Genomic DNA, 23,457 nt, shown 5'->3' with positions numbered 1-23,457 from the left:
TTGAAAGAAGAGGACCTTATACTTATAAACTTTCTGATGGACATGTGTGGAATGCTTCTTACCTTGCTCTAGTAGACTGCAAACATGAGGAAAAGGCTCATTTTGTATGAGAGGACTTGCCTTTCTCACCCACGCTAAAGCCTATGCCAGCAGCTGGAGTTGACGAACCAGAAAGTGAACCAGAAAGATGGCCTGTCCATGTCAGATGACCACCTGCTTAAACTGAGGATTATGTTATACCATATTGGGTTGTGGGACTATGGAGGTTTCTTAAGAGGGGGAGAAATGTGGTGACTGTGCAGGCAAAATGTTTTGTAAATGTTGTTACCTGCCCCCAAACTCTGGGCACAGCAACAGTTAAACTTTAAACAGAAACACAGGAACATCGGACAGGAACATCGGAAGCCGCCTTGTACTGAGTCTGACCATTGGTCCACCTAGCCCACTATTATCTACACTGACTGGCAGCAGCAGCTCCCCAGGGTTTCAGGCAGGATTCCGTCCTAGCCCTGCCTGGAGATGCCGGGGATCGAACTTGGGCCTTTCTGCATGTAAAGTGGGGGCTCTGGCACTGAGTTACAGCCCCTCCCTTTGAATCAGTCATGGACAGCTGAAATTAACTGAACAGGAAAAAAACATATTCCAGCACTATAATTACATTATTCAGCAAATTCAGTTTGCCAACTCAGGGCCACACTGCTCATGGAGTTATTTGTGTGGTTTGCCCTGGAGTGCAAGATTTTTCTTTTTCACTTTCTTTCTACCCAGCACAGGGGTCCTTAAGTTCGATCAGGACTATAGGGGGCTTTAATCCTTTGTCTCCCACGTGGTCCCAATTCAGATTGGGGCCCCTGCTATTTGCATGGAGAAAAGAGCTCCCACTGGAGTAAATGGAAGCCCCCCCCTGCATGCAAATAGCAGGCATGGTCTCCCTGATCGAGATCAAGCCCACAGTAGGGGCAAAAGGGTAAAGCTTCCCCTTACACCATAGAGCCAATCTCTCTCTCTCTCTCTGACAGACACATGCGCTTGCGCGCGCGCACACACACACACACGTACTTTACATATTATGATTTAGTCCAAATGTACAAAAGAAAGACATTAAAATATATATATATATTTATGAATAAAATATAATATCCCAAACTTTTGTTCCGTTAGAATGCAACTTATAGTTCTAAAAAAAGAGCGTTTTGAAAACATACTGATAAAAAAGGAAAAAAGAATATTGTTTCCTTGTTATGTGTGAAATGCTGTATTGCTGCCCAGTGTACTGGACTTTGTTATAAATCCCAAAACCAAATAACTGAAATAGATTTTTTTTTTACTTTATTGTATTTTTAATTCAATCTCCTGTTTTATACAGGCATGGATCTTTGGCAGATTGCTGGCACAGTTCATGCACGTTTCAGGAATCTACTGAAGCTTTCCCCAGCATTTTCAGATATACCCACTGTGTCAAATCTGAGTAAGTTAAAAGTATGCTACTAGTACTTAACATGTGATCAAAAATCATTCCATCCTTTGCCAGAGTTTTACTGTAAAGGGATACAGTGATAGCAGACATGTCCTAGCTTCAAAAAATAACATTTTTCTCTAGACTAATGAGAAATGACTAGAGCATCAACTCAAATTTACCGTTATGACAAAATATCTTACACAATACATTTTAGAGCACTGTTAATTTATTTTAAAATAAAAACAGCCAAATAAGACAGTTTTTCAATTACTTGCAGTTATGAGTACCACGTTAGAGACATAAAATAATTGCATTTGAAATGTATTTCTGCATTTATTAAGTTTTCAGTTACAACTTTAAGTCTTTGTATTTTTACTAATAGTTTACATTTATTTATATTTAATATTTTACAACTTATTCCACATCACTTTGGGAGTGCCAACTAAGTAATAATATAATCATAAACTACAGAGTAAAACCTTATTCACATATTGTATTTTTAAGCCTGGCCAATGAAAGGAAGCTCAGACAGGATATTTTTGTAATTTTATGACAATGTACTTGGTTAGGTTTGGGGAAGAGACATCAAAAACTCATCCAAGGCTCTTTAATCACACACTGCCAGGGCATTTTTAAATGAAAATTTGGAACTGCACCGTGGCAAGCGATCAGTACACACTGCTACATCACACCTGTGCATTTTGTGTGTGTGTGTGTGTGTGTGTGTATGCATGCATGCTTTTGCTTAGAATCACATTCCATGACTATGTAGAGAGTGGGAGAAAATCCCCAGAACTGGGAATTCGATAGCACTAATGAAGAAGGATGTTATATTCAAACTTACCACAAGAGGTATCATAAACTCCAACAAAACTTTATTTGGAGTAAGGGATATATATATATATATATATATATATATATATATATGGAGAAAAGCAACAGATTCATGAACTCAGCAGACCTGTAGGATTCAGCTCACACTAGTGTGGCCAGGTATCTACTTTTTTTACTTGACCGTTAAGTATTTTAAGGGCTTCCTGGGAAAACATCTGTGTCGAGAAATCCATTTTCTTTCTGCATCTCTTGGCAGCCTGTAAAATTCCATTCTGTAAGGCTGAGCCTGCACAGAGGCCACCAGGACATCTCCACCTGTCCTGAACTTCAAAACCACAGTAAAACTCCCACTAAATGGACTGAATGATTTCAGCTGAGTGTTGGTGGGAACTTTCTGCCTCCCCCAAAAGTCTGAGTAGATTGTTCCTAACTAGTTCATAATTGGTTAATAGAGATAAACTCAGATTAGCTAAAGAATTTTGGGTATAAAAATAGGGTGGGGCGGGGGAGATGCCTTTGTCTGGTTTTGTTTTGCCTTTTCCATGGTCTGCATTGGATTACCAGTTTTCTAAGCTCTTGTTCTATGGAAGACCAGTGCCGTTGGTACGTATAGACAGGTTTAATCAGTTTTCTTGTTTTGTCCTGTATTTTTTCTAAACTTCGCTCTGCTTCTTTTGTATTCTACCCCTTCTCCCTTTTTGTAAATAAACTTGCCACCCATCATAATTGAATGTGTGTGCTTCATCCCAATTGGCCTTGGTACTAAGTCCAGAGTTTTCTGCTTGGTTATTGCTACTGTTTAAGGTTTCAGGCCTAAGGCTTTGAAACAGAGGGTGGCAGCTTGTGCCTTTGTTTCATAAGCCTTAGGGGTATCCTTTAAGGTCTGAGAGTCCCCTGGCTCAGGCTACATGGTGGCAGCCTATTTTTCTGGGTTGGTGCTCAATTCAAACAATCTTTTGTCTCTGTCTGCGCTGCCAGGTGTTAGGGTACCCCCTTCCTCCCTTCACAATCTGGTTTCAATACGTCCAGTGGTAAACTAAAAGGAAGGCAGCTGATCTTTATTTTAACATAATTAAGGCAGCCAGTGGCAAGGCGCTGCAGCTTCAAATGTCTCTACGCAGGAACGGAAGGGAAATTACATCGTTTCCATTTCATTTACAGGGACAATTGTACAGAAAAAGAAATGGTTGCTCCTATGAGTTTTTCAGACTCAATAAATTACACCCCTGTAATAATGAGCATCAATAGGTAGAGGATACTTTTTAGTAGTCAGATGAAGATATAATGAGTTATGGATAGTCTTGAAATTCTTACCAACTTCCACCTTCACAGTCTGCATAAAAGGATGGAAAATAAGACAGATTTCACAGTCCCTTGTTCAAGCTGCAAGTGTTTTTTTTTTTTTTTTTGACAAGCAGAACCTTCTATGTGTTGTTCTAATGTGGTAATATAATGAGATGGGCTGAGATAATTCATTGAGCAATACAATGAACTTTGGCTTCACCACTTGAAAACAATTTAATTTAGCTAGGTCCTCCTAGCAGTCACATTTCTAGTAATGAGTGTGAAGTCTTCCACCTAAGACAACAGGAGTGCCACATTTTCAGTGTAATTTCAGTCTTCTGCTTTTCTGTGCAGTTCAAATCAGGCTGAAGAGAAAATGTGAAGGAATGCACAGGTTTGCACCACCATATGTGTTCTGCAGTCTCTCTCTGCAGTGCAAGTTCAATGAACTCACAATGCAGCACCTGGTGCAGTTGGGGTGTGCTGTACTTCACTGTAAACTCAGGGAACATGTTCATATAAATGTTAGGTATACCATAAAAAACTGATGTGGCAACATGAATGCCTCTCCTCCACTTTCTAAATAAACATCACTACAGAAGTTCAAGGCTAAAGGTTCAAGTGTTCACTACTTCCTTTTCATAGGCTGGGACCTGTTAAAAGTAATTAAAATGTCTTATGAACAATAAAATGCCACTTGCTTAATGAACGGTTTGTTTTTTTTAAAGGAACTCACCACAGTTCAAAAGCTCAGTAAGGTGTTATAACATGTCAGATAAATTATTGTTAGTTGAACTCTCAGTAGTTAGTATTTGCAGATTTTGATATGTACATTCATTTGACAACTAGAATAGGAGAGACATGAGTACGAGAGCACCTGAGGATTATCAAGACCCAACATCTTTTCATATAACCAAGTGACTGGTGTGATGTCAAGAATATTTAGCTTCAATGCAGTTATATATTGGAGCATCCTGCACGGTTTAACTGAGAAAAGAACGCTCCACATATGTCTAAATATTTCACCTTATACCTATGAGTGAATTCAGTTCTCAAGTGCAAATAACACGCTTCCCTTAAGTTTGGGCTAGCACTGTAGCAAGAAATCCAGATGTGAAATATGCAAACGCCTCTACAGCACTATAAATCGACTCAATTAAAAGCAACTTCCATTTTTATTATAAAAGATGAAAGCTTGGTTTTCTCTTACAAATATTTTCCAAACAAAGAAAAGGTGGTCCTAAGTTCAGACACTACAGTGAGATGTCAGTTGAGAATCCCAATTCTTGACAACCCCATTAATTTATTCATTTTTACTTCTAGGCTAGTCATCTTTAGGAAAACTCGGATGAATACTCAGTGTCCTCCCATCAAGACAATGATCAGGTTCACACACCCCTTAACTTCAAAAGTGCTACAGGACTGGGTGCTCTAATGCCATGCACTAGAACCTATTCATAAAACTGAAAAAGCTAGAAGGTAACACATACCCCTACCGATTACCTCTATCCTATAATAATAATATTTATTATACAGTTTGTATTGCATTATAATTTGACATATACTAGTTACAAATAACATCTAAACTACAAATGAATTACCAATGCCTGAATTACTTTTATAAGCAAGGCAATATTTTCACTAGCGTAGGGATTGGAAACAAATGGCCACTTAGTACTCCATGCTTCAAAATATCCAACATAGCAGTTTTAAACACTTGGAAAGCTGGACTGGGCTCCAAAAAAGGAGAGAAATGCCTCAGGATCCAAGGATTTTATTAGTAAAACGCCCAACGTGTTTTGGCCTCTTTTTGTATTTTGAGGCCTTCTTCAAGGGGTTGTAAAAAGGTCTGCAGAGATTCTTACAACAAATGTCTCCCATTGGAATTTACTGGCAGCTGTGATGGGCTGCAGTCATACTGTAAGCCAAGCATAATTATGATCCCTCCTCTCAAACATGGAGGACAGCAGGCGTGGTAATGCTCAGGCCACTGAGTTGCTCAAGTTGAAAGGTGATTGCTTCACTGTGCAGCTATAGCCTTTTTCTCTTGGTGGCCATTATAAAGCGTCAAACATATTACAAGTGGTTGTCTTTTCCTCCACCAACATGATCCTACAGTGTAAAAGATGGAATGGTTCTGGATGGCCTTTCGTTGCAGGCATATGTTTACTTTATTTCCAGCAATAAAGCTTGACTAGTGATGTAGAATAGTAGAGGTAAGGGAAACAATGGATGAATGTGAGAAAATGCAGACATCCAAGAGTATATTCTTAGTCTTCATTTGGTTTGGAGGTAAAGGCTGTGACAGAAAAACACCATTGATTTTCCACAAGTATCTGCACAGCACTTAAAAAAGGGTCTGCATAGCAAATCCTTGCCTAGATCTTACCAAACTGTCCAATCGACCAATCTTTAAATTATTCAGCTACCATATGCTGTTGCTTGCTTTAGCTATTTAGAGAGCTTTGACTATTGGGTAGTATAGAAATGTAGTATAAACAACAAACAAACAAACATTGACCATACCAATGAAAGGATAATGTGAAGAGATATTTGTTTGCAGAATTAGTGCCTGTGTACATAAATTAATCCCCCAAGATAGCAATTCCACTCTTCATCAGAATTAAACTCAAGCAACGTACTGAATACAGGACAGGGGTGACTGGAGAGGAACAGGGCTAGTGCCATGTTTGAGAGGGCCCCCTGCCCCCGCCCCCACCCCATTGCCACCCTGGCACCCCTTACTAAGCCTACAAGGTGGGTGGCAGTGGGGATGGGTTGTGGCACTCAGCAAGGTGCTGAGAAGCAAAGCACCAGGAGAAGCAGCTTCAGCCACTGCCACCATCTTCATTTCCCCAGAATGCCTTTGGGCCCTAACATGGCAGAGCCCAGAGACATTCTGAGGAAGTGAAAATGGCAGCGGCTGCAGCTTCATCCAGTGCTTTTCTTCACAGCACCAGGCTGAGCACCAGCACCCTAAAACGTTAAAAAGAAAGAAAGGAATGAATGAATGAATGAATGAATGCCGGTAACCAGAGTAAACTGCAGTGGGTCCTCTAGGGCCCCAGCACTTGCCCCACCATGCTGGGTGCTGATGCCAAGCCTGGAGAATAAGATATAATTGATGCTTTCTATTTCCTTTTGGTAGCATCAACATTTGGAAGTAAAACGTATGTGTTGCTAACTCTAGCTACATTCCCGTTTCTGAGAAAGCATTCAATTTACTTGATCTTTATTAACCTCAGAACAGGGGGGCACCAAGTGCATAATATATCTTGCTGCTGGCTTTAAGCTTGTTATCAAGAAATATAATACTTTTACCTGTGGATGACAATACTAAAGAAACCAGAATAACTATAATTGAATTTAAGAGGTGGGTAGCAGAGAGAGATGAGAATGAAGGGCAATGAAAATTAATAACTGAAAGTTGCCCAGAATATAAAATAACTTTGTAACTAGGCCAATTTTATTTTATTTTGATTATGTGCATTTGCTCCCTGTATGTAAACTGGGAGCAGGGCTAGCGTCAAAGGTAGGCATGGTTGAGCACCAGCCAGGGGCCCACAACTCAGCTTGGGCCCACTGAAAAGAGCCCCCTGGAGTTGCTCCTCCTCTTCACCACTGCATCCGGCTTGTTCACCCACCTCTTGTTCTGGCCTAGACAACAGCGGTGGTGAGAAGGAGGAGATGTAGATGCCACTGTCTACTGACTCACTTGCTCTCTGCCCATCAAGCAAGCAAGTGGCTGCAATGATGAGAAAGAAGAGGAGCAATAGCAACTAGTGACAATAACAATGAGAAGGTAGAGTCACTGAGGGAGAGTCCCATTAAGGGTGTCTTGCCTAAGGGCCCTCAAAAAACTTGAGCTGGCACTGACTGGAAGCTTTGGCTGAGTAGTGGGGCTACACAAATTTTGTAAAATAAAGAAAATGAGTATTTAAGCAATGGACAATAATACATTCAGTACATACACATTAGAAAAGAAATTAGTTGTTGCATGGATTTGTTTTACCCTCAGTTCTCTCTCTCTCTCTCACACACACACACACACACACACACACACACACAGAGCTGAATCTGTCTGCCCCCCCACCCCATCCCGGGAACTTTTACTCCCTGCTCTTCCTTTCTCTCCATCAAATCTTTAAGCTCACAAAATCATTTGAGAAAAAAATACAGTGTGGTGTATTGTTCCTTTAAGAGAACTGTAGGGAATTCTCACCTAGCAAATCTAAAAATAAAACTAGCAAAGGCTCCCTCAGTGCTTGGTAATCCTTGCCTGAGAGTAGCTGTTGAGGCCTTCCATGTATTCGTCATCTTAATAAATGTCGATGCTCATAGAAGACTTCAATGCCCAAAGTTTAATCTAAATGGATACATACACAACAGACGTTACAGATAGTATGCATCTACATGAAGTTATGAGTTGGGACCTTTTTTATTTTCAGCCTTGTGATGTCAGAGTCATGTTTCTACAGAAGCAACATGCTGCAAGTACAGAGGAAGAGCTTTTTGATACAAAACTGAAATCACGATACAGTTTGTCAAAAATGCTATGCCTTCACTTATTTAAATGTAACAGAAGATGATGAACATGGCACAACGGAAATCAAGTGCCTGATCAGTTATCTCACTCTTTTAAACCAAATAAGGAAATAATGGACTTGAAGAGGAAGCAAAGAGCACTGTTCAAAGGAAGCACAAAGGTGCAACAGTATGTATCAAACCAAATATCAATGAAGATTCAATAGCCTTTAGAAAAGAAGAATGCCGAGTCAATTTATTGAGATTATTAAGACATACATAAGAATTCATAACTGACTGTAATAAAAATACATTGGCTTGGATTCATGATTCCAACCGGTTCATGAAAACTGGTTCATGATTCTATGCATGCAACAGAGCTTTTCCACTTCCATCTTGCTACAGCCAATCAGGTCTGCCTGCCCTCCATCCCAGTACTCTGGAGGTAGCAGCCAGGGAGGAAATCAGTAGAAATCAGCAGCACCCCGCCCCCCCGTCTGACAGTGGGTGAGCAGATGCACCTTCTGGATCAAAGTCAAAATGCAGGAATTGCTAGTACTTACGAGAGGAGAGGCAGAATTAAAGGTCAGTTTATACTATCAGCAGAATCAAGCAGCACAGTTTTCCTGGAATGTACCATTTCAGGCTGCAGGTATGTGTGTGCACACATGCACAGGGGCAAGGGAGCTGGATCTTTGATTCCCCATGAAAAAAATTCCAGAACATAGAAAAATAGCACGTAAGGAAGAAAGTTAAACTGAAGTGTCATCTCTGATATGCTAGCATTTTCTACATTGAGTTCTTTTCACAGGGAAGCATTCCACCATGGCAAACACCTCCACCTGAAGTGATGCAGACCTGCTGATTGTATAAATTGCCCTTAAACAGATTTAGAAGACAAAAATAAAAAAACAACACAATGAACAAACATGAAATGAAAGCTCACTCATCACAAATGGTAATGCAGTAAAATTGCCTACCCACAGCCAGTATTAGCCAACTTAAAGACAGCTTGATTTTGGATAAGCTAAACTAGATGTTCCAACACCACCCAGTGCAAATTCCAATCCATCTATTGGGCAGTTTTTGTGGAACGTGCAGGAGAATATTACTGGTGCAGCCATTTGAAGATGGTAGCCTAAAGCCATAATCCTGAGAGCTTCATTAGGAAGCAAAGGACGTGAAAATGCTTAGCAGGGCTTCCGCCATTTGTTCTTTAAACAGCAGCATCCCTCTGCCTCGCAAACTGCTGTTGAATTCTCTGCAGACATTATGCAAATGTTTTGGCATTTCAAAAGGTATTTGCCATGCAGAGTGGGGGGCTGCTGTTCTTTAAGCAAAACAAACACATTTAAAAGTGAAAAACCTTGTTGTATGTTGTTATTCCCATGATTTTCTGAATTGTGGCCTAAATCTTGAAATGCATTTGAAATGGATCAGCATAACAACCCACTGAGAAAAAGTCTCTAAAGTGTTCTGTTTAGAAGGCACAAGCAATCCAAATTTGTGAAATGTGCCTACAGTGTTAATATTTTTGAAACAATGGTCAAGACACCAATCCTGTAGACACTAATTTGCTTCAAACACTCAAAACTAGAAAACAAATGTGGCCGCTCAGGGCTGGTGTCAAGGGTAGGCATGGCTGGGCACTTGCTGGGGGCCCACATCTCAACAGGGGCTCACTGACAAGAGCCTACTGGACTTGCTCCTCTTCACCATTGCAACCTGCTTGTTCATCTGCCTCTCATCTCGACAATGGCGGTGCTGGGAAGAAGAAGCAGTTGATGCCACTGCCTGCTTGTTCAATGGCTCTCTGCCTATCAAGCCAGCAAGTGGTAGCAATGATGAGAAAGAGGAGGAGGAGCAACAGCAGCTGGTGACAATGCCAGTGAGAAGGCAGTAGTAGACTCACTGAAGGAAGGGGCCCATTGAGGGTGCCTTACTCCAGGGCCCTCCGAAACCTGGAGCCAGCACTGTACCACTGACTGCTTTTGATGAGCCCAGAAAGCTTTTATGCTCTCCGGTATTCTACTGTATTTCCATATTACTAAGAAAATATACTCACGTTCCACATACAGTTGTAAAGCATATTAAATATCAAGCTTTGACTTAATTTAAGATTATATGAAGTTAGATTTGTTATAAAATAAAAAACGTCCCAAAGAAAAAGAAAACCAAGAAGGCAAGATAGCTGTCTGCTGAGACACTGGAAGCAGCTCAAGAAAGAAGGAAAGCAAAAGGCAACAGTGATAGGGGGAGATATGCCCAATTACATGCAAAATTCCAGAGGTTAGCCAGAAGAGATAACGAATTATTTTTAAACAAGCAATGCGCGGAAGTGGAAGAAGATAATAGAATAGGAAGGACAAGAGACCTCTTCCAGAAAATTAGAAACATTTGAGGTAAATTCCAGGCAAAAATGGGTATGATCAAAAACAAAGATGGCAAGGACCTCACAGAAGCAGAAGAGATCAAGAAAAGGTGGCAAGAATATACGGAAGATCTGTATAGGAAGGATAATAATATCGGGGATAGATTTGACGGTGTGGTCAGTGAGCGAGAGCCAGACATCCTGAAGAATGAGGTTGAATGGGCCTTAAGAAGCATTGCTAATAACAAGGCAGCAGGAGATGACGGTATCCCAGCTGAACTGTTTAAAATCTTGCAAGATGATGCTGTCAAGGTGATGCATGCCATATGCCAACAAATTTGGAAAACACAAGAATGGCCAACAGATTGGAAAAAATCAACTTATATCCCCAGGGAAGCACCAAAGAATGTTCAAACTATCAAACAGTGGCACTTATTTCACATGCCAGTAAGGTAATGCTCAAGATCTTGCAAGGTAGACTCCAGCAATTCATGGAACGAGAATTGTCAGATGTACAAGCTGGGTTTTGAAGAGGCAGAGGAACTAGAGACCAAATTGCCAATATCCGCTGGATAATGGAGAAAGCCAGGGAGTTTCAGAAAAACATCTATTTCTGTTTCATTGACTATTCTAAAGCCTTTGACTGTGTGGATCATAACAAATTGTGGCAAGTTCTTGGTGGTATGGGGATACCAAGTCATCTTGTCCACCTCCTGAGGAATCTGTGTAACGACCAAGTAGTAACAGTAAGAACACCACGGAAAAATGAACTGGTTTAAGATTGGGAAAGGAGTACGGCAGGGTTGTATACTCTCACCCTACCTATTCAACCTGTATGCAGAACACATCATGCGATGTGCTGGGCTTGATGAAGCCAAGGCTGGAGTTAAAATCGCTGGAAGAAACATTAACCATCTCAGATATGCAGATGATACCACTTTGATGGCTGAAAGCAAGGAGGAGCTGAGGAACCTCATGACGAAGGTGAAATAAGAAAGTGCAAAAGCTGGGTTGCAGTTAAACCTCAAAAAAACCAAGATTATGGCAACCAGCTTGATTGATAACTGGCAAATAGAAGGAGAAAACGTGGAGGCAGTGACAGACTTTGTTTTTCTAGGCGCAAAGATTACTGCAGAAGCTGACTGAAGCCAGGAAATCAGAAGACGTTTACTTCTTGGGAGGAGAGCAATGACAAATCTTGATAAAATAGTGAAGAGTAGAGACATCACACTGACAAGAAAGGTCCGCATAGTTAAAGCAATGGTATTCCCCGTAGTAACCTATGGCTGCAAGAGCTGGACCATAAGGAAGGCTGAGCGAAGGAAGAGAGATGCTTTTGAACTGTGGTGCTGGAGGAAAATTCTGAGAGTGCCTTGGACTGCAAGAAGATCAAACCAGTCCATACTCCAGGAAATAAAGCCAGACTGTTCACTTGAGGGAATGATATTAAAGGCAACCCTGAAGTACTTTGGCCACATCATGAGAAGACAGGATACCCTGGAGAAGATGCTGATGATAGGGAAAGTGGAAGGCAAAAGGAAGAGGGGCTGACCAAGGGCAAGGTGGATGGATGATATTCTGGAGGTGACGGGCTCGAGCTTGGGGAAGCTGGGGGTGGCGACGGCTGACAGGAAGCTCTGGTGTGGGCTGGTCCATGAAGTCACGAAGAGTCGGAAGCGACTGACCGAATAAACAAAGATTTGTTATAGAAAGTTAGATTTCATAGTTATATCTGTTTAAGTGTTACACTCCTCATTGTTGATCGCACATTCCACTTAGACCATTATGAAAACACACACATAAAAGCGACCCTAAAATTGATAACAGCACAAAAATTTATATACTATGTAATCTCTACATCAATCCAATGCCAGCTATTCCTACCACATCAACAGGACACATATAACAGGTCTGAAGAAGCACTGAACAATCAGCTACTAGGTAAGAGAAAAGGAGGGAGCATGTGTGTCCCCAGTTATCTTTCTAGGAAAAGCCAATAGCATCCAGATAAGGTGAAAACTGCATTATTATTTTTTTCCCCAACAGTGGCATATTGGAAGCAAGAAGCCAATTACTTGGAAAGTATTCTTCCAAATTTGATTTTTGAGCAGAGAACCAATACCATGTGTTGGAAGTCATTGTCCATCCTGCCTCCTTCTCTATACTGATTGTTTTGGCATATAAATACCTTCGTCCATCAACCTCCAACAGCAAAAACTAGCACAGAACACATGAGTCATACTGACGGAGTCTTCAAACTACTCTGCTGCCCTTCACTCCCAATCACCTATCCATTGACTGATGCACAGATTATTCGGCTAAGAACATGGGCAAGTACCAACCCAGATGTCTCATTCAACCAGTTCTTGAGCACAAGATTGGAATCCTGAATTAAATACAATCTAATTTGCATGTGAAAAGACACTTGTTCATAATTTTTTACAGAGTACTTATGGGAGTTGCTGGATCTCACAAACCAAAACATTTTTGTTGTGCAAGTACCTATACTTCTTTTCTGACAAACTCTGATACGATATCAGGAATTTCAAAGAAAGGAAAACTAATGCATTCAACAAAGTGTTGAATGCGCCTGCACAACTCACAACCCACCAAGCCAAAAAACAACACTGCCCATCAGCCATGTACTGTGGTCTATCAGGTACTCCTGATGTTTTTGCAATCCCAGGCAGGCAGCAGAAAAAGAGGATTTTAAAGCCACTGATGGACTGCTATATATGCTGAATAAGCTGGCTTTTGTGGGTCACAGGTTGTATGGGCCCAGCGTAGAAGAACACCAGTAACACGTGTTCCAGGTATTGGTCAAGATACCTCTAAATATTTGACATGGAGTGATTTCACAGTGGAAGACTCCACACTTCTGTGGCACTAATGGTGCCTGAAGAAGAACTCCCAGTTCAATGTCTCCCAGAGGCGGGGGGTGGACAAGAGGATTCTGCGTTAGAGCACGCTGCTTACGAGATCAGAACTCACCTTAGGCACCCAGTGGCATTGCGCAGCACCTGTGATGAATGAAGCTGAATTTTGTGGTCATCCTGGAGTGGTGAGTTTTCCCATCCTGAATGAGGAATGATCACTGCATTGGTCAACACTGCAAGGGCATCCTGGATAATTGGCATTTTTAGTGCATCACAAGAGGACAGATTCCAGAGAACTCCTAGAAGGAAGGAAACAAGCGAACAATAGTTGGCATTGTGTATAGAAACAGAAAGGAGTGTTACTGCACAAGAAAAACAACAAAAGTATCACAAGAGGACCCAGAAAGCTCCTTTTGTCTGGTATCCAGAGGCACACTGCCTTAGCTATTATGGCTAATAGGTGTGGCTAAAAAAACCCAATCAGAAATTAGTTATTTAATGTATTACATTTATCACTCACCTTTCATACATCATAGAACTGAAGGGGGTATATGTTCAGGGTCCCCAGGTGGTCTCCCATCTAGTTATTGACCAGAATGAGACTTGCTTAGCTTCAGTAAGATTGCTGCATCATATGCCCTCTAGATCATTCCCTGGTATTGTTGCTTTATTTATTTATTTGTACATTTCTATCCCCCTTCCCCATAAACAATATTCTCTATGTACCTGGCACAGCTGTTTGAGGAGTGCAAAGTCCCACCTCACCCCAACAGATATGTACAAGTATGAGAGCACCTGAGCAAGCAGAAGACCCACAGGCCCAGTTTGCATGTAACGATAAGCGGCTTATCGTTATCTGTGAACAGAACAGCCTTTCACAGAACTGGTTCTTTGTGATCATAACCTGATGCGGAGATTTTTGCAGGGGTGGACTCTGCTAAGAGCAGTGCTGAAGCTCTCATGTCAGGTCCAACTTTGGAGACTCGATTTACTGCACATTTGCAGTTCCCTTTGCCCACTACTTTTGGGCTTTATTTTTTATTTTAATGTATTTTTATGCAGCCTTTATACCCAGACACAAAGTGATTTTTGACCATAAAATCCATGATCTAACATCATCACGTGAAAAAATGGTGAAAGAGTAACAAAAACAACAGAACATATTAAAGAATATATACAGAAAGCATCAGGAAGGATTGTAAAACGGATTTCTTTATAGGTGAGTGTCGATTTAATATCAGAGGCCGAGGGAGACTTATTTCTTCAGCTGTAAAAAGTCTACAAAGCCCACTCCAAAGAGTTTTCTTGTTAATTGTTAGATGTTGACTTCTCACAGAAATGATGAATCTACCCTTTCCCAAAGAATCATTATCACACACAATCCTAAGTAGAGGGAAACACATGCATACTCACAGAACAGGATTCTAAATTTGAAATGATAGTTCCAGCTCTCTTAAAGGAGACACATCTCAGCATATTTCTTGAAGAGAGTTTGGACCAGTGATCAGTGCTAATACATCCATGTGTTAAGAAATTCATAATCAAATATTTCTCACTCCATTAGAAATGTCCACAATGTAGTCCAGGATATGACCAGAATGCCATCTAGTCATGCTATCATGGATATCTTCCAGCTTGTGCAGCGTGAGGATGCAGACAAAGTGCTTGGAGGATTGAGGCTCATCACTTGCTCTCTGGACCTTTGCTCATCCTGATTTGTGAAATCAGCCAGAGCTGGGCTGGGTATTTGGACCTCAGAGGTAATTAATGCCATCTTGAGGGAAGGCCTGGTCCCTACTAGCTTGAAGGAAGCAGTGGTGGACCTACTATTGAAGAAACCTCACTTAAATCCTTTGGTTTCTGACAATTACCATCCAGTGTCAAATTTGTCATTCTTGGTTAAGGTATTAGAGTGTGTGGTGGCTTCTCAACTCCAGGTAGCGTTGGATGATACTATCTGAATCTATTTCTATCAGGTTTCAGGCCTGGTTTTGGGATAGCAGATGACTTACACTAGGGAATGGATAGGGGTGAGTGCAACCCTGTTGGTTCTCCAATGACTTTTGATACCACCAACCATAGTATCCTTCTGGATCATTTATCTAGGTTGGTCATAGAAAGCACAGTGTTACAGTAGTCCTTCCTGGATTAACATTTCAGAAGGTGATGCTTGAGGAAGTCTGCTCCACCCCAAGGTCACTGGCCTGCGAGGTGACGCACAGTTCTATCTGGTACTCTATGCTTTTCAACATCTACCTGAAACTGCTGGAGGAAGTCATTCAGAACTTTGGGCTGAATATTGGTCATCAATATGCTGATGACGCTCAGCTTTATTTATTTATTTACAATATTTGTATACCGCTCCATATTTAAAACAGATTTTGGAAACACCATATTAAAATTATGCTTTTTAAAAACCTCTACCGCTCATTTTCCCCTTCATGGATCACTGTTTGTTGTGGTGAAGGGGCCTGCATAACTCAGTGAAGCCATAAGCTATGCCATGCAGGGCCACCCAAGACGGACAGGTCATGGCGGAGAGTTCTGACAAAATGTGGTCCACTGGAGAAGGAAATGGCAACCCACTCCAGTATTCTTGCCAAGAAAACCCCATGGAACGTATCACAAGGCTAAAAGATGTGATGCTGGAAGATGAGCCCCTCAGGTCAGAAGGTGTCCAACATACTACTGGGGAAGACCAGAGGGAATTTCCAAGTAGCACCAGAACGAGTGAAGCGGCTGGGCCAAAGCCGAAAGGACACTCAGCTGTGGATGTGTCTGGTGGTGAAAAGAAAGTCCAATGATGTAAAGAACAATATTGTTTAGGAACCTGGAATGTAAGATCAATGAAGCAAGGTAAGCTGGAGGTGGTCAAACATGAGATGGCAAGATTGAACATCGACATCTTGGGAATCAGCGAACTCAAAAGGACAAGCATGGGCGAATTTAATTCAGGTGACCATCATATCTAGTACTGTGGGCAAGAATCCCTTAGAAGAAACGGAGTAGCACTCATAGTCAACAAAAGGGTGGGAAAAGCAGTCCTGGGGTACAATCTTAAAAATGATAGAATGATCTCAGTACGAATCCAAGGCAAACCATTCAACATCACAGTAATTCAAGTCTATGCCCCAACCACTGAGGCCGAAGAAGCTGAGGTTGATCGGTTCTATGAAGACCTACAACTAGGGATGTACGAAAGTTCCGCCACAGATCTCGGGGAGGCTGAATGCCGCCGCCATTTGCGTCCCTGCTAGCCAGCGGCTGGATGTCCGGCTGCTGGCGAAGCCGGCCGGCGGCTCCACAGAATCACTGAGGAGCACAGCCGGCCGGCCAGGATTCCAGGGGGGGGAGGAACGGAGCGCCTCCCCCCCGGCGAGGATTCTGGAGGGGGGGAGGGACGGAACGCCTCCCCCCCCCACCATCAGCATAATCCTCGAAAGGTAAGTGATTTTCGTACATCCCTACCTACAACACCTTCTAGAACTAACACCAAAAAAAAGATGTCCTCTTCATCATAGGGGATTGGAATGCTAAAGTAGGAAGTCAAGAAATCACCGGGATAACAGGCAAGCATGGCCTTGGTGTACAAAATGAAGCAGGACAAAGGCTCATAGAGTTTTGCCAAGAGAACATGCTGATCATAGCAAACACGCTTTTCCAACAGCACAAGAGGCGACCCTACACATGGACATCACCAGATGGTCAATATCGAAATCAGATTGATAATGTACTTTGCAGCCAAAGATGGAGAAGCTCCATACAGTCATGAAAAACAAGACCTGGAGCTGACTGTGGCTCAGATCATGAGCTTCTTATCGCAAAATTTCAGCTTAAATTGAAGAACGTAGGGAAAACCACTAAACCATTCAGGTATGACCTCAATCATATCCCTGATGAATATACAATGGAGGTGAGGAATAGATTTCAGGGATTAGACCTGATAGACAGAGTGCCTGAAGAACTATGGACGGAGGTCCGTAACATTGTTCAGGAGGCAGCAACTCAATCCATCCCAAAGAAAAAGAAATGCAAAAAAGCCAAGTGGCTGTCTGGTGAGGCTTTACAAGCTGCTGAGGAAAGAAGGGAAGCGAAAAGCAAGGGAGAAAGGGGAAGGTATATCCAACTGAATGCAGAGTTCCAGAGAATAGCAAGGAGAGTCAAGAAGGCCTTCTTAAATGAACAATGCAAAGAAATCGAGGAAAACAATAGAATGGGAAAGACTAGAGATCTTTTCAATAAAATCAGAGATCTCAAGGGAATGTTTTGTGCAAAGACGGGCATGATAAAGGACAAAGAAGGCAGGGACCTAACAGAAGCAGATGAGATTAAGAAGAGGTGGAAAGAATACACAGAAGAACTATACAGGAAAGATCTTAATGTCCCTGATAGCCATGATAGTGCGGTCACTGAACTTGAGCCGGACATCCTCAAGAGTAAAGTCAAGTGGGCCTTAGGAAGCATTACTAACAACAAAGCTAGCGGAGATGACACTATTCCAGCTGAGCTATTTAAGATCCTAAAAGATGATGCTGTTAAAGTGCTGCACTCAATATGTCAACACATTTGGAACACTCAACAGTGGCCACAAGACTGGAAAAGGTCAGTTTACATTCCAATTCCAAAGAAGGGCAATGCCAAAGAGTGTTCAAACTACCGTACAATTGCGCTCATTTCACATGCCAGTAAGGTTATGCTCAAAATCCTACAAGCTAGGCTTCAGCAGTATGTGAACCGAGAACTACCGGAAGTACACGCCGTTTCGAAGAGGCAGAGGAGCTAGAGATCAAATCGCCAACATTCGCTAGATCATGGAGAAAGCAAGAGAATTCCAGAAAAATGTCTATTTCTGCTTCATTGACTACGCTAAAGCCTTTGATTGTGTGGATCGCAACAAACTGTGGCAAATTCTTAAAGAGATGGGAGTACCAGACCACCTTACCTGTCTCCTGAGAAACCTGTACGAGGGTCAAGAAGCAACAGTAAGAACCAGACATGGAACAACCGATTGGTTCCACATTGGGAAAGGAGTACGACAAGGCTGCATATTGTCGCCCTGCTTATTTAACTTATATGCAGACTACATCATGAGAAATGCCGGGTTGGATGAATCACAGGTTGGAATTAAGATTGCTGGGAGAATTATCAACAACCTCAGATATGCAGACGATACCACCCTAATGGCAGAAAGCAAAGAGGATCTAAAGAGCCTCTTGTTGAGGGCGAAAGTGGAGAGTGCAAAAGCTGGTTTGAAACTCAACATTAAAAAAACTAAGATCATGGCATCTGGCCCCATCACTTCCTGGCATATAGATGGGGAAGAAATGGAAGCAGTGACAGATTTTATTTTCTTGGGCTCCAAGATCACCGCAGATGGTGACTGTAGCCATGAAATTAAAAGACGCTTGCTCCTTGGGAGGAAAGCTATGGCAAACCTAGACAGCATAGTAAGAAGCAGACATCACCTTGCCGACAAAGGCTCGTATAATCAAAGCTATGGTTTTCCCAGTAGCAATGTATGGCTGTGAGAGCTGGACTATAGGGAAGGCTGAGCGCCGAAGAATTGATGCTTTCGAACTGTGGTGCTGGAGAAGACTCTTACGAGTCCCCTGCAAAGAGGTCAAATCAGTCCATCCTAAAGGAAATCAACCCTGACTGCTCATTGGAAGGACAGATACTGAAGCTGAAGCTTAAACATTTTGGCCACCTAATGCGAAGAGAAAAGTCACTGGAAAAGACCCTGATGCTGGGAAAGATTGAAGGCAAAAGAAGAAGGGGATGGCAGAGAATGAGATGGCTAGATAGCATCACCGATGAAATGAATATGAACTTGAGCACACTCCGGGAGAGAGCGGAGGACAGGAAGGCCTGGTGTGCTATGGTCCATGGGGTCACAAAGAATCGGACACGACTTAACAACTGAACAACAATAACAACCTCTCATTTTCATCTAATGATCCTAAGGAGGCTGTTGAACTTCTGAACCAGTGTCTGGACATCGTTTTGGAGTGGGTGAGAGAAACAAGCTGAGAAGTACTACGGGTAGGGAAACCAACTAGTCTGGATAGATACATCTGGCCCTAGATGGGGTTGCACTCCTCCTGAAGGACCAAGCATGCGGTTTGAGTGTTTTCCTGGACTCTGCACTAACTGGGGAAGCTGAAGCGGTTGTGGTGCCCAGGAGTTCTTTTTACCAGCTTAGGCTGCTTAGGCAGTTGCAGCCCTCTCTGTAGAGGGAGGATCTTGCCTCAGTTTTGCTGAGGCAAAAATAAATAAATAAAATTCATGCTCTGGTGACATCCAGACTGGACTACTGTAGTGCAATGTATGTGGTGCTGCCCTTGAAGATGGTCTAGAAATTTCAAGTGGTGCAGAATACAGACACCTGGATATTGGGGGCCAGTTGGTCAGCTCATGTGATACTGTGTGAGCTGGACTGGCTGCCAGAGTATCTCTGAACCCACTTTAAAGTGTTAGTTTTAACCTTTAAAACCTTAAATGGGTTAGCCTAGCTTATCTGAAGGACCACCCTACTGTGTACCAGCCTGCTTACACCCTGAGGTCATCAACCGAGGCCCTTCGCACTTGCCTGCTGCCAAGTGCAGTTAGGCTGGTGAGCACAAGGGAGGGGGCCCCTTTCATTCATGGCCCTGCACCTCCAGAAATACCTTCCATCAGGGTTCGTCAGGCCCCTTCTTGTAGGTCTTCAGGAAAGCTACCTGTTTTTGCTGGATTTTTATTGGTAATTTCTGTTTTATTGATTTTAGTGGTAATCTCTGCTTGTATGGACTTTTACTGAATATGTACTTACTGATTTTTATTGTGTCCCCTTTGTACATTGCCCTGCAAGTGTTCCCTTTCAAGGTGGCCTAAAATAACGTCAAATAAAAAATAACAATATTCCTGCAAGTTTTCCCTGTGCTTAACTATCTATGTTAGGTCTTTCCACCCTGACAATTTCTTGTTTTAAAGTGTTTTAGTAAGGCATCACAGCATCAATAAGTAACAGAAGCTAAACATTAAAAAAATTTTTTTTTTTAATCATTGCTATTATATGCCTAAGTGACACCCTGATTTGTGAACAGAACATGGCAATATTTTGGCTCTTCTTGGGACTAGAACCTCAACCATCTGGCAAATCTGAATGTTAAAATGCTCTTTAAATCATAGTTTTATGATAAGCTCTGATGGGCAATAGAAAATAAATGCCAACACATGGCCAGCAATTCACTTCGTCTAGATCAATTCTACTTGAAGCTTGGTCATAAATAGAAATGTAACAGAATTTTATGCCTTTAAATGAAGTTATCTGGATTCAACTGATTTCTATTGGCAAATATTAGATTCCCTTTCCAGTTAAGAACATAAAAATCTGTCTTATACCATATCAGACCATTGTTCCATCTAGCTCAGCACTGTCTACTCTACACTGGGAGTGGCTCTCCAGGTTTTTAGGCAGGGATCTTTCCCAGCCGTGACAATTCCAGGGATCGAATTGGATCCTTTCCCATGCAGCGCAAGTGCTCTACCCTCTGAGTAACATGCATAAGACAAATATATAGCGATGGCTGGGATTCTTCATGTGGACATTGACCCTCACGCCATGCACACCATCTACCAGAGGCAGCTTTAGCCCCCTCCCCAATGCTGACAGCATCTCTTTACTTTCTCCCATGTAAGTGAATTGCTTCCATTCATTCCTACGGGGGAAAATAAAAAGTTGCACTTGCATGTCCAACACAATGGGTAGGAGGGGAGTGTCCAACACTCCTGTTATACGATGGTCCAGCCTTCACCAACAGGAACCATATGGTGGTTCCATACCCAGACAAACTTTGCCCATGCACGCTCATGTGTGTGCACCTCTCACAGGACACTGCTGCAACAGAAAGGTGCCAGAACACAGCGGTGAGCGATAAGTGGGCATTTAAATGCACTTTGGGACAGACTAGTCTTCCCTTGCTGCTGTTCTTGCTTGAAATAGCAATTGGTGGCTCATGTTCCTTTGGCTGATGGATGGGGCCAGAGCATTATTTTCCCCTTCCTTCTGCAGTCCTAGGGCTACAGGCAATTGGAGCAGAGTGTTCTTTCTGCCAGGGAGAGGAAACTGAGCTCCTTGCAACTGCTCTTTCTCTGGCCGAGGTCTCCCCCTTGAATTTTTCTGGCCTTGATCCTACTTTTCCTTTTCCCTCCACTCCCCTTCCCTTGTGTGTCTTCTGTGTGAGGGCAGGGCCTGTTTCTCGGTCTCTCTCTTTAGTGATGTGAGTTGCTTTGGGAGACAATAACTGTCTGAAAAGCAGAATAAAAATGCAGCAAATAAATAAAAAATAAAGTAAGCAAACACTTCTATGAGCTCATTTGCCGGAGATGCTGCTGTAGCCTTCAATGCCATAGAAAAATCAGATTTTTTTTACTGTGTGTAGGTACCTTTGGTGGTACTGTTGGTACTTCTATGCTGGCGTGGTTTATGATTAAGCTATAAAACGGCCACTAGAACTATAAGAATTTAAGAACATCTCTTTTACATACTGTGATCACTTAAAATGGAAGAGTTTAAGGCTACTATAAATAGCCATGCCATCTCTACATGAACAGTTGATGTCACAATAAAAATTACACATCTGTGTTTATACACTTCAGTAACTAAGTGAATGTCAAGGGTACTTTTGCAGAAACTTATTAAGTTGATTAACTGATTAAAAATCCTACACATGAGACATTCTCTATCCAACCATAATTCTTTTTAAGCAAAGCTGAATACCATCTTGTACTAAATGTCAAAATACTTTACAAAGAAGTACTTAGCAAATGGGACTGACGGAAATATTATATCATCTTCATTGCACAAATGTCCTCTTTGAGAAACACTGCCTTTTACCATTTTTCCCCTGCAACCTTTTTGCATCCTGAATGTTTTAACTGAATTAGAGGTACATTTTTATAAAAGACAGTTGTAACATTGTGCAGAATGATCACTCACATTTGCAATAACTGCTAGTAATGGGGGTGAACGCAAGAACTGGGGAATTTGAAATCAATTTCCCCCAATTTGGCCAATGGTCAAGGATGATGGGACTTGTAGTATAAAACATCTGGAGGGCACCAAGTTGGGGAAGGCTGCTTTTGAGCATGCTCAGAAATACCATTTCCTACCAGGATTCATGGGATTTGTACTTTTCTACAGCTCCTGATTCAATGATTATGTACTGAGAAGCTGCATTTGCTTTGAATAGGTTGTGGAACTGGTGGAGGCAGGGTGGGAGCAAGCTCCCCGCATTTCATTTTTCCAAGCTGTCTCAGAAAAGATTCAGATGGACCCAAGATTTTCTCTGAGAATTCTCAAAAAACAAACCACACAACAACCCCAAAGTCAAGAATTAAGTGTGGCACAAATATAGACTGTTTAGTTGTTTATTTTAATAAATTAGCATGAGCTTTCATGGCTTACAAGTGCTACACTTAACCCTTGAATTTGTAAACAGAAGGCTAACACAGTTATCTTTCTCTCTTTCTGAAAAGAGTCTTTCTTCTGCCATCGCTTATAGTTAAGAGCAGTCACTGTTTCCTCATCACATGAAAGGAGGCACCACTGGCCATTTCCCTACTGTCTATAATTACAATACAGTGGTAGGTCTGAACATAATGAGAAACAGCCCTGTTCTCTAGGGCTTACTTCTCACAAGCAGCAGATGAAGTGGCAAACCACTTCAGATGGGAGGTGAAGCCTCACATGATTGAATGCTTCTCTATAAAGTAAAAATAGTTTTTTGTCATAGGTTTGTAGCCTAACTTCCTCTCTGATGATATGCTAGTTTACTATGTGTAGGAATGCCTGGCGTGCTATGGTCCATGGGGTCATGAAGAGTCGGACACGACTGAACAACAACTATCTATCTATATCTATATATCTATATATCTATATCTATATATCTATATATATTTAAATGGAGGAGCATTCATCATGTGAATCCCTCCAGTCTGAAGTAGTATAGCCCAGGCTTACCTGCTCATTTGCCTGCGTGGCTGATCACTGCACCTTTGAGAATGCAGACATAATGTGTTATGTCAGTGGGTAAAATGCTGGACACTACTATAGTTCCATTTGGAGT

General features: G+C 41.9%; 1 protein-coding gene across 1 annotated transcript in view; it reads right to left on the bottom strand.

The window, feature by feature from the left end:
* The window catches only part of CTNND2 (catenin delta 2), an 861,592-nt gene that overhangs the window by 162,566 nt on the left and 675,569 nt on the right, over positions 1 to 23,457 (bottom strand). Inside the window, exon 13 of the mRNA XM_084850586.1 lies at positions 13,464 to 13,647. Within this exon, the coding sequence (XP_084706712.1) occupies positions 13,464 to 13,647 (184 nt within the window). The remainder of the gene's footprint in view (positions 1 to 13,463; positions 13,648 to 23,457) is intronic.

Source organism: Heloderma suspectum, chromosome 4 (genome assembly GCF_057233095.1).
Source record: "Heloderma suspectum isolate Gila_16-S chromosome 4, 16-S_ref, whole genome shotgun sequence".
Taxonomy (NCBI): domain Eukaryota; kingdom Metazoa; phylum Chordata; class Lepidosauria; order Squamata; family Helodermatidae; genus Heloderma; species Heloderma suspectum.
This window is presented reverse-complemented; position numbering and strand designations above follow the sequence as displayed.